Source organism: Stomoxys calcitrans, chromosome 1, assembly GCF_963082655.1.
Source record: "Stomoxys calcitrans chromosome 1, idStoCalc2.1, whole genome shotgun sequence".
Taxonomy (NCBI): domain Eukaryota; kingdom Metazoa; phylum Arthropoda; class Insecta; order Diptera; family Muscidae; genus Stomoxys; species Stomoxys calcitrans.
In genome coordinates this window covers 28,721,572-28,738,527 of record NC_081552.1, presented here as the reverse complement: position 1 = coordinate 28,738,527, position 16,956 = coordinate 28,721,572, and the positions used below count along the sequence as shown (strand labels likewise).

General features: G+C 39.5%; 1 protein-coding gene across 5 annotated transcripts in view; it reads right to left on the bottom strand.

Annotated features, from left to right (window-relative positions):
- Positions 1 to 16,956, bottom strand: part of LOC106091398 (adenylate cyclase type 2) — a 499,738-nt gene that overhangs the window by 93,917 nt on the left and 388,865 nt on the right. For all 5 annotated transcript variants that reach the window (XM_059360972.1, XM_059360973.1, XM_059360971.1 and 2 more), the window contains one exon: positions 8,569 to 8,763. In XM_059360972.1, coding sequence (XP_059216955.1) covers positions 8,569 to 8,763 — 195 coding nt within the window. The remainder of the gene's footprint in view (positions 1 to 8,568; positions 8,764 to 16,956) is intronic.

Here is a 16,956-nt window from a genome sequence, read left to right as displayed (position 1 = left end):
AGTTATGAACCGATTTACGCCATACGTGGTTTAGCTGTTGGAGACCCAAGTGGAAGTCATTATGCAAAATTTCAGGCAGTTCGGACAAGAACCGCGCCCTATATGGGAGCTATATTCGGTTATGGACCGTTTCAGACCCTATTTTACGCGAAAATTTAAGGTAATAAAAGAAGTCGTTGCGAGCAGTACCATTTGTTGGCAAACAACAGCCAAACACTTTTGTGGGTGTGGGCCAGTGCTTCTCCGTGGATGCACACACTTATATGAGGAAATGTTGCTCGCTTCCCTCTCTCATCTATCATTTCTTTATCTCCTTAGGTCGTATCTCTGGCCTCTAAGTGAACTCACATTAATAGTGGTCCACCCATTCCATCCCTTAACCTAAGTCTTGATATAATCTATCCCAGGAACTCCACCATACTCACATAAATAGTCCCTAAGCGTTTTACATTCTATGATCCTAAGTCGGTTTAAATCTGGTATTATATCAACCTTAATGTCGGTACGCAGCAAAAACAACGTCTCTTCGTGTTTCCCATACATCCCCCATACGCTATCAGTTGTCGCATCTTTTCTGCATAAATGTTCCCGTATTCCTTTGTGTCCGGTAATGATACCAAAAATCACACTGATCTCCTTTTTACTACCTCTCAGTGTTATCATCGTTTTGTCCCGATCCCCATGGGGTTTTTTTCATTTTTCTTGCCTTTTTATACCCTCCACCATAGGATTAGAGGTGTACTAATTTCGAAATTCCGTTTGTCATCCATCGAAATACCGATGTGAGACCCAACAAGGTAAAGGGTGATTGTTTTAAGAGCTATAGGAAATTTTTTCAAAATCTTGGGAACCCACCACTATGAATTCTGCCAACAATTTTTGCAAAATAAATTTAGTTGAAGGGCATAATTTTATTTTACACACCAAACTTCTGTCAAACCAGCAAAAGTTAAAGCTTCTAGGAACAGAACAAGGATGCTCGAGAGAAGCTTTACATGGGAGCTATCTCAAGTTAAACACTGGACCGTACTTGGGAGTCGTAACAGAACACCGCTTACGAAATTTCAGCCGGAAATCGGAAAAAATTTCGACTTTAAAGGACTCAAGAAGTCAAATCGGAAGATCGGTCTATATGAGAGCTATATCAGGTTAAAGACCAATTTAGACCGTACTAGGCAGAGTTGTTGGAAGTCATAACGGAACATCACGAAATCAAATAGGGAGATCGGTTTCTATGGGGGCTATATCAGGTTATAGACCGATTTGGATCGTACTAGTCAGAGTTGTTAGAACTCATAAAAGAACACTACATGCAAATATTAAGCCATTTCGGACGAAAATTGCGGCTTGTACGGGCTCAAGAAGTCAAATCGAGAGATCGGCTTATATGGGAGCTATATGAGGTTATGAACCGATTCGGACCGTACTTGGCAAATTGATGTTGATGTGGGAGCGTTGTCCCGATCAGGCTGTCATGATAATTGTAGACAGTCAGGCGGCACTGAAGGCCCCGGCGTAGGGAAATGTGAATTCGTCTTTGGTTAGAAGTTGCAAATAGCTTCATTGAATAATGGGAAAGGCTGTCAGGCCCTGCTGGCTCTCGGGACATCAACGGGTATCGAGTAAGGAAGCGCCGCACGAGCTGGCTAGAAATGGATCGCCGATTGGAGCAGATCGTGTTACGGAGTCAGTGAGTCTACTCTTGTGTAAGTATCTTGGTGTGGAGCCTTCTCTTCATCTCAATTCACACTTCTCTCGATCTCAGTACAGTACCGCCATCGAGCACTTCTTGACATCCAAGGATTCCTCTAACTTAACACGGTCTTCACGCACTGCTCCTTGTATCTGAGCAAAACACGAGGTGTAATATTCGTTGTCATGTTGCCACTTTACGCTCGTGAGTAAAAATCTCGGGAGCCCTATCGGTCTTAGGCATAAATTACAGTACTGGATGTTGGCGTGAATACCACCCTTGCCTCCTGCCATGCCTTCAGAGCATATGCGAGACCTAGGCAATCTGCACAGTGTCGTAAGTTCATAGTAAGTTTGCCAACAATAGAAGGAGTTTTTTTTTAAGTCCATGTTTGTTCTTGAGGGCAGATGCAGCTGATACTTTTACAAGTTTAAGAACATATGAAGTTGGGATTCACTTTCACGAGTTTGTCTTAATAAGGGCGTAGCATTACCAAGGGAGTAGAGATTTATTGTTAAGTAGCCATTGAACGGAGCGGACGTGTGTTCATTTCGCTCCTCAAAGAAAAATATCCTTATCCCGAAATAGGTACTATTACGAAAAATTTTAAAGCCTTTTTGGTACTCTGGGCAAACCAAGCCAGCCATCCCTCAATGGAGACTCCAGACAGTGTCCTGCGAAGGGAGACAAAGTCGGAACAGGAACCAAGGAAGCGCGCACGGCCCCTGAGGGTTCATGGAGGACTACGGCATCCAAAAGGATGCCACAGTCATCACGGATGGGGAAGTTGGTCGCTGATAATGGTATGGAGCCGCCCTCGTACGCCAGAGTTGCAAGGAAGCACAACAGAGATGAGCTGACCTATGCGGTCATCGATATCGGCATTGCATCTGGTAAGATATCACAAGATCATCGGTCCCAAGTGGTCCAAGTGGGTAACGAGCGGATTTTCGAAGATGTGTGGAACTCTGTGTTGGGTCCACCCATACAAATGATAAGCTGCGAGTATAGAGGGGACATCTCTACGCTGCGTTTTGTGTCAGCGGATTGTATTAATACCGTCAAAAAGCTCGTCGGAGCTATCCACACTTCCTGGAAGGTCGCAAAGCTCGACCTGGTGAGAGAGATGGACATTCCCCAGCTCACAAAGGCGAAGGTGTTCATCAGGGGATGGGGAATTAAATTTGCGAAGGAACGCATGTTGGGATTCTTGGGCAAGCAAAACCAAGGTTTGTTCGCTGAGAAGTGGGAGGTCTTCCACAGGGAGGAGAAGGAGGAAGGAACTCTCTTTGTGGTTGGCATTGATTAAGCCTCCGTGAAAAGATTGGCTAAGACTAAAGGCATGGCGCACTACGGGAGCAAGGCTGTCTTTTTATACCCACCATCGAAGGATGGGGGTATATTCATTTTGTCATTCCGTTTGCAATACATCGAAATATCCATTTCCGACCCTATAAAGTATATATATTCTTGATCAGCGTAAAAATCTAAGACGATCTAGAAATGTCCGTCCGTCTGTCTGGTGAAATCACGCTACAGTCTTCAAAAATAGAGATATTGAGCTGAAATTTTGCACAGGTTCTTTTTTTGTCCACAAGCAGGTTAAGTTCGAAGATGGGCTATATCGGACTATATCTTGATATAGCCCCCATATAGACCGATCCGCCAATTTAGGGTCTTAGGCCAATAAAAGCCACATTTATTATTCGATTTTGCTGAAATTTGGGACAGTGAGTTGTGTTAGGTTCTTCGACATTCTTCGTTAATTTGGCTCAGATCGGTTCAGATTTGGATATAGCTGCCATATATACCGATCCTCCGATTTAGGGTCTTAGGCCCATAAAAGTCACATTTATAATCCAATTTTGATGAAATTCGGGACAGTAAATTGCGTTAGGCCCATCGACATCCTTCGTCAGGATCGGTCCAGATTTGGATATAGCTGCCATATAGACCGATCCTCCGATTTAGGGTCTTAGGCCCATAAAAGCCACATTTAGTATTCGATTTTGCTGAAATTTGGGACAGTGAGTTGTGTTAGGCCCTTCAACATCTTTCGTCAATTTGGCTCAGATCGGTTCAGATTTGAATATAGCTGCCATATTGACCGATTTCTTGATTTAAGGTTTTGGGCCCATAAAATGCTCATTTATTGTCCGATGTCGCCGAAATTTGAGACAGTGAGTTTAGTTAGGCTCTTCGTCGTCCTTCTTTAATTTTGTCCAGATCGGTCCAGATTTGAATATAGCTGCAATATATACCGATATCTCGATTTAAAGTATTGGGCCCATAAAAGAGCCCGTTTTTGTCCGATTTCGCCGAAATTTGGGACAGTGCTTTGTGTTAGGCTCTTCGACATGCCATGTAGACCTATATCTCGATTTAAAAGGCGCATTTATAATCCGATTTCACTGAAATTTGATACAGTTTCGACATCCGTGTCGTATATGGTTCAGATCGGTTTATTTTTAGATATAGCTTCTGTACTTATTAGTATTTGGTCCAAATCAGAACATATTTTGATATAACTGATATGGGACATAGGGTATGAAATTTTCACCGAATTATGATGAAAGGTGGTTTATATATATACCCGAGGTGGTGGGTATCCAAAGTTCGGCCCGGCCGAACTTATCACCTTTTTACTTGTTCAAGATTAGAAAGACTAGAATAGGCAAAAATATTCGTATTGCGACATCAGGCAGCGCAGTGGCAGATGACTCAATACCTCCCAACAGAGAGTGGCCCAACGAGTGAAACCATCACCTACTCCCAAGAAGTCCATTCCCATAAGATTTGGAATACAAAGATAGGCAAATATCCTAGTATTGAAACACCAGGCTGTACAGGGACGGGAAACTCAATACAGCCCAACGACTAGGGAGCTGACGATGGAACCATTACCGACCTTATAACGATTCGGAAGACTACGATATGCAAAGAACCTAATACGAAAACGGAAGTCATAAAAAAACACTCCGTGCATAACTTCTACCAAATCGGAAAAGAATTGCGCTCTCTAGTGGCTTACGAAGTCAAGATCCAAAATCGGTTTATATGGACGCTGTTTCAAAACATGGACCGATATGGCCCATTTACATTCCCCACTGACCTACACTAAGTATTTGTGCAAAATTTCAAGCGGCTAGCTTTACTCCATTTGTCCGTCAAAAGTACGCTAACTTTTCGACAGACAGATGGACGAACATGGCTAGATCGACTTAATATGTCAGGACGATCGATAATATATATTCTTTATGGGGTCTTAGACTAATATATCGAGGAGTTACAAACAGAATGACGAAATTAGTGTACCTCCATCCTATGGTGGAGGGTATACAATTATTAACTTTATCTTAGTTTTGGACCTATTAGGATAAAACTTACAGCCCGACCGAAGGTCGGTTTTTTTTTTATTCCCACCACCATAGGATGGGGAAATACTAATCTAGTCATTCCGTTTGTAACACATCGAAATATTCGTGTAAGACCCCATATCTTGATCGTCTCGACATTTTGAGTCGATATAGCCATATCCGTCCGTCTGTCGAAATCACGATAGAGGTCGAATGTGTAAAGCTATCTGCTTGAAATTTTGCACAGATACTTAATATTGATGAAGGTCATTGTGGATTGCAAATAACCCCTATGTCGGTTCAGATTTAGATATAGCTCCTATATGAACCGATCTCCCGATTTGACTTCTTGAACCACTGGAAGAAGCAATTTTTGTCCGATTTGGCTAAAATTTCGCATGTAGTATTCCGTTATAACTTCCAATAACTGTGTCCTGTGCGGTCCAAATCGGTGTCTAACCTAATGTAGCTCCCATATAAACCAATATTCCGATTTGACTTCTTAAGCCCTTAAAAGCCAAAATTTATGTCCGATTTGCCTGAAATTTTGCATTTTTTTGTGACTTTGTATATTTTCATGACTTCCAACAACTATGCCAAGTACGGTTCAAATCGCTATATAACCTGATATAGCTTTTATATAAACCGATCTCCCGATTTGACTTCTTGAGTTCTTACCATCCTCAATTTTTGTCCGATTAGGTTGACATTTTGCATGCGATATTTTGTTACGACTTCCAACAACTGTGCCAAATACGGCCAAAATTAGTCTATAACCTGATATAGCTCCCATGTAAACCGATCTGTCGATCGTCCTTGTTCGGTTCCTAGAAGCTTATATTTTTTCTGGTTTGACAGAAGTCTGTATGTAGAACTTATTTTGTATAAGATTTTAGCAGAATCCATGGTGGTGGGTTCTCAAGATTCAGCCCGGCCGAATTTGTCATGCTTTTACTTGTTATACCCTCCACCCCATGGGATGGGGTTACACTAATTTCATCATTCTGTTTGTAACACCACGAAATGGACCGATATGGCCAATTTACAATCCTAACCGACCTACACTAATAAAAAGTATTTGTGCAAAATTTCAAGCGCCCAGCGTTACTCCTTCGAAAGTTAGCGTGCTTTTGACTGACAGACGGACTGATCGACATAAAATGTCACGAAGATCAAGAATATATATACTTTATGGGGTCTCAGATGAATATTTGGAGTAGTTACAAACAAAATGACGAAATTAGTATACCCGCATCTAATGGTGGAGGGTATAAAATTATACTGTCACATTATTAACAACCCCAGTTAACCAACTGACTCATTTTCATACCGACTGTTACTCGAAATATTAAAAATATGAGAATAGATGCAGTTTTTAGTTTTCGAAAAATAAATACCTTAGGTCCCATAGCAGCTTTATCGAAATATGTTTCGATTTCCACCAAATACTAATAAGTACAAATGATTGTTCAATTGTTTATAACTGAATTTTGATCTTTTTAGTAGCTATATCTAAAAATAAAACGATCTGAACTATATAAAGGGTGATTTTTTTGAGGTTAGGATTTTCATGCATTAGTATTTGACAGATCACGTGGGATTTCAGACATGGTGTCAAAGAGAAAGATGCTCAGTATGCTTTGACATTTCATCATGAATAGACTTACTAACGAGCAACGCTTGCAAATCATTGAATTTTATTACCAAAATCAGTGTTCGGTTCGAAATGTGTTCAAATTTTGACAAATTTTGTTCAGCGATGAGGCTCATTTCTGGTTGAATGGCTACGTAAATAAGCAAAATTGCCGCATTTGGAGTGAAGAGCAACCAGAAGCCGTTCAAGAACTGCCCATGCATCCCGAAAAATGCACTGTTTGGTGTGGTTTGTACGCTGGTGGAATCATTGGACCGTATTTTTTCAAAGATGCTGTTGGACGCAACGTTACGGTGAATGAACACATTTCGAACCGAACACTGATTTTGGTAATAAAATTCAATGATTTGCAAGCGTTGCTCGTTAGTAAGTCTATTCATGATGAAATGTCAAAGCATACTGAGCATCTTTCTCTTTGACACCATGTCTGAAATCCCACGTGATCTGTCAAATACTAATGCATGAAAATCCTAACCTCAAAAAAATCACCCTTTACAACACGGGTGTCAAAAAGCTCAACATAAGTCACTGTGTCAAATTTCTGTGAAATTGGATGCGCCTTTTATGGGGTCAAGACTTTAAATCGAGATATCGGTCTATATGGTACCTATATCCAAATCTGTATAGATTTGGGCCAAGTTGCAGAAAAATGTCGAAGAGCTTAACAAAACTCACTGTCCCAAATTCGGTCAATAAATGCGTCTTTTATGGGGCCAAAGCCTTAAATCGAGGGATCGGTCTATATGGCAGCTATATCCCAATCTTGATCGATACAGGGCAAATTTCAGAAATATGTCGAGGGGCTGAACTGAACTCACTGTCACAAATTTTGGCGACATCGGACAATAAATGCGCCTTTTATGGGCCCAAAACCTTAAATCGAGAGATCGGTCTATATGACAGCTATATTCAAATTTTAACCGATTTGGGCCAAATTAAAGAAGTATTTGGAGGGGCTAAACTTAACTCACTGTCTCAAATTTTGGCGACATCGGACAATAAATGCGCCTTTTATGAGCCTAAGACCCTAAATAGGCGGATCGGTCTATATGACAGCTATATCCAAATCTTGACCGATCTATGCCAAATTGAAGAAAGATGTCGAGAGGCCTAACACAATTTACAGTCCCAAATTTCAGCAAAATCGGATAATAAATGAGGATTTTAAGGTCCTAAGACCCTAAATCGGCGGATCGGTCTATATGACAGCTATATCCAAATCTAGACTGATCTATGCCAAATTGAAGAATGATGTCGAAGGGCCTAACACAATTCACTGTCCCAAATTTCAGCAAAATTGGATAATAAATGAGGATTTTATGGGCCTAAGATCCTAAATCGGGTGATCGGTCTACAAGGGGGCTATATCAAGATATAGTCCGATATAGCCCATCTTTGAAGTTTACCTGCTTATGGACGAAAAGAATCTGTGCAAAGTTTCAGCTCAATCATTTCACGAAATTCAAATGCTACTAAGACCTTGTTTAACGTAAGTGGATGCAGAGTAATCACAGGGAGTTCAAAAGCATAACCAGGGCGGGAAAACGGAACTCCTGCGCCCTGGTTATGCTGTTGAACTTCCTGTAATTACTCTGCATTCACTTACGTTAAACAAGGTCTTAGTAGCATTTGAATTTCGTTCGATGATTGTTTCCCTTCTTAAAAAACGCGTTCTTGTTCTTCAATTTAATTGATTTCTTAATACATTTAAATTTAATGTGTGGTTTTGCAAAACATTTTTTCAAAAATTCCCCTATTTAATCAGAAATTTATTAGCCGCATTCCAACTTTGTGCAATCTCAGAAATTCCACACAACACACAATTTAAAAATGGTTGAAAATTTCAAATTTTGTGGCATACTAACCTCAGCTGCTATATAGGCGGGTATAACGCTAAGCAACAACTGTTCCTGTTGCTCACGTTCACACTCAAGTTTGACACGTTGCTCAATGCCGGTGCGTGTGCCGTCGACAGTGCGTGTGTGGGCAGCATCCGACATGATGCGATAGTATAAACCGGAAACGGATGCACTTGCCAACATCACTATTTCACCGAAAAGCTGCAAATAAAGAAAAAAAAAGCAAATAGGCAAAAATACGGAATATAAATGAATGAATAAACATTTTAAACCTTTAGGGGGAAAGTAAAATAAACAAGAACAAGTAAAAGCGAGCTAAATTCGGCCGGGCCGAATCTTATATACCCTCCACCATGGATCGCATTTGTCGAGTTCTTTTCCCGGCATCTCTTCTTAGGCAAAAAAGGATATAAGAAAAGAGTTGCTCTGCTATTAAAACGATATCAATATATGGTCCGGTTCGGACCACAATTAAATTATATGCTGGAGACCTGTGTAAAATTTTAGCCAATTCGTAAAAGAATTGCGCCCATTGGGGCTCACGAAGTAAAATAGAGAGAACGATTTATATGGGATCTGTATCGGGCTATAGACCGATTCAGACCATAATAAACACCTTTGTTGATGGTCATGAGAGGATCCGTCATACAAAATTTCAGGCATATCGGATAATAATTGGGACCTCTAGGGGTCAAGAAGTCAAGATCCCAGATCGGTTTATATGGCAGCTATATCAGGTTATGAACCGATTTGAACATTACTTGACACAGTTGTTGAAAGTAAAAATAAAATACGTCATGCAAAATTTCAGCCAAATCCGATTGGAATTGCGCCCTCTAGAAGCTCAAGAAGTCAAATCCACAGATCTGTTTATATGACAGCTGTATCAGGTTATGAACCAATTTGAACCATACTTGGCACAGTTGTTGGATATTATAACGAAATACTTCGTGCAAAAATTCATTCAAATCGGATAAGAATTGTGCCCTCTAGAGGCTCAAGAAGTCAAGACCCAAGATCGGTTTATATGGCAGCTATATCAGGTTATGCGCCCTCTAGAGGCTCAAGAAGTCAAGACCCAAGATCGGTTTATATGGCAGCTATGTCAGGTTATGGACCGATTTGAACCATACCTGGCACAGTTGTTGGATATCATAACAAAACACATCGTGCAAAATTTCATTCTGATAGGATAAGAATTGCGCACGCTAGAGGCTCAAGAAGTCAAGACCCAAGATCGGTTTATATGGCAGCTATATCAGGTTATGGACCGATTTGAACCATACTTGGCGCAGTTGTTGACTATCATAGCAAAACACGTCGTGCAAAATTTCATTCCAATCGGATAAGAATTGCGCACTCTAGAGGCTCAAGAAGTCAAGACCCAAGATCGGTTTATATGGCAGCTATATCAGGTTATGGACCGATTTGAACCATACTTGGCACAGTTGTTGGATATCATAGCAAAACACGTCATTACAATCGGATAAGAATTGCGCACTCTAGAGGCTCAACAAGTCATGACCCAACATCGGTTTATATGGCAGCTATGTCGAAACATGGACCGATATGGCCCATTTACAATACCAACCGACCTACACTACTAAGAAGTATTTGTGCAAAATTTCAAGCGGCTAGCTTTACTCTTTCGGAAGTTAGCGTGCTTTCGACAGACAGACGGACGGACGGACATGGCTAGATCGACATAAAATGTTGCGACGATCAAGAATATATATACTTTATGGGGTCTCAGACGAATATTTCGAGTAGTTACAAACAGAATGACGAAATTAGTATACCCCTCATCTTATGGTGGAGGGTATAAAAATCGTGTTGAGTTCGGCCGGGCCGAATCGAAAATATCCTCCATCATGGATCGCATTTGTCAAGTTGAAAGTCATAGAAAAATACCATATCCAAAATTTCATGCAAATCGCCCTCAGAAAGTCAAATTTGGATATCGGTTTATATGGCAGATCTATCAGGTTATTAACCAATTTATACCATACTATTGGAAATTATACCAAAACGACATATGCAAAATTTCAGCCAAATTGGATGAGAATTAAGCCCTCCAACTGCTAAGAAGTGTAATCGGGAGATAGAAGCTCAAGAAGTCTAGACTGACATAAATCGTACTTGGCACAGTTGTTGGAAGTCATATCAAAACGATATGTGCAAAATGTCAGCCAAATCGAGTTGCGACCCATAGAAGCTTAAGAAGCCTAATCGGTTTATATAGCACCTACATTAGGTTACGATCCGATTTGAACCATACTAAGCACAGTTGTTGGAAGCTATTCCAAAACACTACGTGCAAAATTTCAGCTTAATCGGATAAGAATAGCGGCCTCTAGGAGCTCAAGAAGTCAAGACCCAAGATCTGTTTATATGGCAGCTATATAAAAAAAGGACCGATTTATCCCATCAGGTTAAGGATCGATTTCAACCATACCCAGCACAGTTGTTGGAAATCAAATCAAAACACCTCATGCAAAATTTCAGTTAAATCTGATAACAATTGCGCCTTCTAGTGGCTCATGAAGTCAAGATCCAATATCGATTCATATGGCAGCTATATCAAAACATGAACCGATAGGGCCTATTTACAATCCCAATCGACCTACAGTAATGAGAAGTATTTGAGCAAAATTACAAGCATCCAGCTTCATTCCTTCGAAAGTTTGCGTGCTTTCGACAGACAAACGGACGGACGGACATGGCAATATCGACTTAAAATATCATCACGATCATATTTGTCTTAGGTGTTATATTTCGAGGTGTTACAAGCGGAATAACGAAGTTGGTATATCCCCATCATATGGTAGAGAGTATAAAAAAATATAATCAGAATGACAGAAAGAGGATGAAGACATTGCAATATTGAATAATAATTTTTTCTTATGTAAATATTAATGAAATATATAGTCTTTTATATTAAAGGGGGATTTATAGGGAACCTTGAACTGAACAATGGTATCACCAGCACAGAAACATTTGCCAATTATAGGATTGCTGTGCCTTATTGCATGTCTATATGGCATTTTTTTCCAGAAAATCTTAAAAATCAGTTTCTCAACTTAAAAGAATGACTGAACAAGTAACAAGTAAAAGGGTGCTAAGTTCGCCCGGACGAATCTTGGGAACCCACCACCATGGATTCTGCTAAAAATGTATGCAAACTAAATTCAGTAGAAGGGCCTAATTTTATTCTACATATTGGTTTATACGGAAGCTATATCAGGTTTAGGACCGATTTAGACCATACTTGGCACAGTTGTTAGAAGTCATAGCAGAATACTGTGTGCAAATTGTTTGGCCAATTCGGACGTCCTACATCAATTTTAAGTATCTGTGCAAAATTTCAAGCGGATAGCTTTAGCATTCAACCGCCATTGTGATTTCGACAGACAGACGGACGGACATTGCTAGATCGACTCAGAATCTCGAGACGATCAAGAATATATATACTTTATGGGGTCTTAGACGAATATTTCGAGGTGTCATAAACGGAATGACTAGAATAGTATACCCCCATTCTATGTGTATGGGTGGGTATAAAAAGGCATTAAGCTCGTCCGGGCTGAACTTTGGATACCCATACTAATTTCGTCATTCTGTTTGTAACAACTCGAAATATTCGTTTAAGAGCCCATAAAGTATATATATTCTTGATTGTCATGACATTAAATGTCGATCTAGCCATATCCGTCCGCGTGTCCTTCCATCTGTCTGTCGAAAGCACGCTAACTTTCATAGGAATAAAGCTAGCCGCTTCAAATTACGCACAAATACTTCTTATTAGTGTAGGTCGGTTGGGATTGTAAATGGGCCATATGGGTCCATGTTTTGACATAGCTGACACATAAACTGATCTTGGATCTTGATTCCTTGAGCCACTAGAGGGCGCGAGTCTTATCCGATTTAACTGAAATTTTGCATGAGATATTTTTTGTTTTTATTTCCAACAACTGTGCTTTGTATGGTTGAGATCGATCCATTACCTGATATAGCTGTCATATTACCCGATCTGGGATCTTGATTTCTTAGGCCTCTAGAGGGCGCAATTCTTAAGTATGGTTGAAAATGGTTAAAAATCAAAGATTTGAACTGTTTTTCGTTACCTAAAGTTTGGATATTATTGGGAAGACTATTCCAGAGGCGTATTGCACGGATGAGAAAAACTGTTGCCTTGATATGCAATTTTGGTGTCGTATTTGAATCACTTGCTTGCCTCTACTAGAAATAGCATAACGAAGTAAAGCAGACAAATAAGACAGCTTATTTGGGTATATGATTTTGTGCAGTGCCAGCAGCGAACGCATTTTAAGGTATGCATCGAAAGTGACACCATACAACTGTTTGGCAAAGTCCGATATCCGATCTTTCCTTCGCGAACCAAAAACATATCTATTGTAGAAACATCAATAAAGCCAACATGCAATTTATTATTAAGAACTGTATCGCAATTTGAAAAAATGTCACAAGAATATAAAAGTTTTGGCAGGATATATGTTTTGCCAAGAGCATTTTGATTTCTATGGGAGTATACAAATGACTCATATTGGGTTGCCCAAAAAGTAATTGCGGATTTTTCCTATAGTCGGCGTAGACAAATTTTTTCACAGCTTGTGACTCGGTAATTGCATTCTTTCTTCTGTCAGTTACGAGCTGTTACTTTTAGCTTGCTTTAGAAAAAAAAATGTTAAAAAAAGTATATTTGATTAAAGTTCATTCTAAGTTTTATTAAAAATGCATTTACTTTCTTTTAAAAATTCCGCAATTACTTTTTGGGCAACCCAATATATAAAGTCCTTATCTGCCGTCTTGCCAACTACCGAGTTAATATGATTTGCCTTTGATAATTTATCAAATTCATCAAAAACTTCGACAAGATTACTCGCTGAGGTCACTATATCGATTGCAGAACCATTAACTACAATATTAATATTTAGCGGCGATTTCAGGAAATGGCTATGCATTTTGACTTCGAGGGATTCAATAGAAGGCCATTCGCATTCGCCCACACATTAATCAAGTCAAGGTCGTTATTCAGACAAGCCATGGTATCATTTATTTTCTCAGCTGACGAGCTTATATACAGTTGAACATCATCGGCATACATATGAATACTACAACACTGCAACTGTTTGGGAAGGTCATTGCTGTATAAACAACAAAAGGAAAGGGCCCAATATTGAACCTTGTGAGACACCTCGAAAATAGAAGGCATCTAGAATTACGATTTCCAACTGATACAGATTGGCTACGATTAGAAAGATAGGAATGAATTAGATTTGTTGAAGATTCGCAACATTAAAAACAAATGTTTAAGTTTAAGACAGAGAATTTTGGGGTCAACAGAGTCAAACGCCTCGGAATGATCTAAAAGAACCAGAGAAGTGATATTGTAGCGGTCGATATTACTTTTTATATCTTCAACAACTTTCAAAAGTGTAGTAGTGCAACTGTGTTTCGGCCGGAATCCTGATTGGAGGTTAGTTAAAAGTGAGTTTTCCGCAATATGCTGCGAAATTTGTTTGTTCAAAAGGTGTCGAAATATATGGAAGTATGGCTATAGGTCTAAATTCTTGATTATTTTTCGGCACCGGGACTACTCTTGCCTGTTTCCAGGATTGTGGATAGATATAACAAATGTAAGGCAGAACATGGGGAAATATTATTTTTAACAAGTAAAAGCGTGCTAAGTTCGGCCGGGCCGAATCTTATATACCCTCCACCATGGATCGCATTTGTCGAGTTCTCTTCCCGGCATCTCTTCTTAGGCAAAAAAGGATATAAGAAAAGAGTTGCTCTGCTATGAAAACGATATCAAGATATGGTCCGGTTCGGGCTACAATTAAATTATATGTTGGAGACCTGTGTAAAATTTCAGGCAATTCGTATAAGAATTGCGCCTATTGGGGCTCACGAAGTAAAATAGAGAGAACGATTTATATGGGATCTGTATCGGGCTATAGACCGATTCAGACCATAATAAACACGTTTGTTGATGATCATGAGAGGATCCGTCGTACAAAATTTCAGGCATATCGGATAATAATTGCGACCTCTAGGGGTCAAGAAGTCAAGATCGCAGATCGGTTTATGTGGCAGCTATATCAGGTTATAAACCGATTTGAACCTTATTTGACACAGATGTTGAAAGTAAAAATAAAATACGTCATGCAAAATTTCAGCCACATCGGATAGGAATTGCGCCCTCTAGAAGCTCAAGAATTCAAATCCCCAGATCTGTTTATATGACAGCTATATCAGGTTATAGACCGATTTCAACCATACTTGGCACAGTTGTTGGATATTATAACGAAATACTTCGTGCAAAAATTCATTCAAATCGGATAAGAATTGTGCCCTCTAGAGGCTCAAGAAGTCAAGACCCAAGATCGATTTATATGGCAGCTATATCAGGTTATGGACCGATATAAACCATACTTGGCACAGTTGTTGGGTATCATAACAAAACACGTCGTGCGAAATTCCATTCCAATCGGATAAGAATTGCGCACTCTAGAGGCTCAAGAAGTCAAGACCCAAGATCGGTTTATATGGCAGCTATATCAGGTTATTCACCGATTTAAACCATAATTGACACAGTTGTTGGATATTATAACAAAACACGTCGTGCAAAATTTCATTCTGATCGGATAAGAATTGCGCACGCTAGAGGCTCAAGAAGTCAAGACCCAAGATCGGTTTATATGGCAGCTATATCAGGTTATGGACCGATTTGAACTATACTTGGCGCAGTTGTTGGATATCATAGCAAAACACGTCGTGCAAAATTTCATTCCAATCGGATAAGAATTGCGCACTCTAGAGGCTCAAGATATCAAGACCCAAGATCGGTTTATATGGCAGCTATATCAAAACATGGACCGATATGGCCCATTTACAATACCAACCGACCTACACTAATAAGAAGTATTTGTGCAAAATTTCAAGCGGCTAGCTTTACTCCTTCGGAAGTTAGCGTGCTTTCGACAGACAGACGGACGGACGGACGGACATGGCTAGATCGACATAAAATGTCGCGACGATCAAGAATATATATACTTTATGGGGTCTCAGACGAATATTTCGAGTAGTTACAAACAGAATGACGAAATTAGTATACCCCCATCTTATGGTGGAGGGTATAAAAATTTAGGATCAATTAGATCAGATCCTACAGCATTAGATTTAATTGATTTGACTGCATCGATGATGTCAAATGGTTCAAAGCGTCCAAAATCAAAAAGCTGATTCGGAGTAATATCATTGTCAGTATTACTTAATACATTCCCATAAAAGTTAATACTGGCTAAAAAGCTTTCATTAATTGCATCCAAATCCACATTATCATTAACTGTTATATTATCGCCCCCCATTCCAATTGACTTAATATGCCTCCAGGTAACTTTTGTGTTTATTGCCTCCTGAAATTTCCTGCTAAAATAAGCAATCTTTTGTTTGACTTTAATGGTGGAAGTAACTAGATTCCTTGTGCATTTGTATGCCTTATGAAATTCAAGTATCCTAAAACGTTTCCAACGGGATTATAGATGATTTCTTCTTTCAATTAGTGCTTTAATTTCTTTATCGAACCATGGGCTTCCACTACTCAGAATAGTTTTTGTCGTTATTGGGATACATTTGTCAAATAAATAATTTATATTTTGCTGAAAAAAGTTTGCCTGTTCGTCAACAGAGAACATGGTATAGAGCTGATGCCACCCAACAGATCCAATCTCCCACAATAGCAAGTTGTAGTCAATGTTCTTAAAAACTTTGTAAGTAAACGTCTTCTTATCATCCTCCATTGCCAAACATAAGTCATGCTTCAAAAATAAGGGTGCCGACAACTGATCATTAAGCTCCACTAATTGTGCATGAAGTGTTTGGTTAAGACTTCCAAAAACTGTGCTAAGTATGGTTCAAATCGGTTCATAACCTGATATAGCTGCCATATGAACCGATGTGGGCTCAATTCTTATCCGATCTGGCTTCTTCTACAGCCCCCATATAAACCGATCTCCCGATTATGCTTCTTGAGCACCTACAAGGCTCAATTGTAATACGAATGGACTGAAATATTACCCAATGATTTATACTATGGTCTTTAACATTCAATTCAATTATGGCCGGAATCGGACTATACCTTGATATAGCTCCCAGACAGTGTTGCCACTCAAGAAAATTATTTTCTACCTAAATTTAAGAAAAATTCTACCAAATCCTAACAAAACCTACAAAATTTTCTACAAGCCAAATATGCGGTATATTTCTATACCCACTACCGAAGGGTTGGTCATTTTGATATTCTACCTTTGGTCGTAATAATCTTAGACGATCTTGAAATGATTTCATGAAATGATTTGTTGAAATCACTCT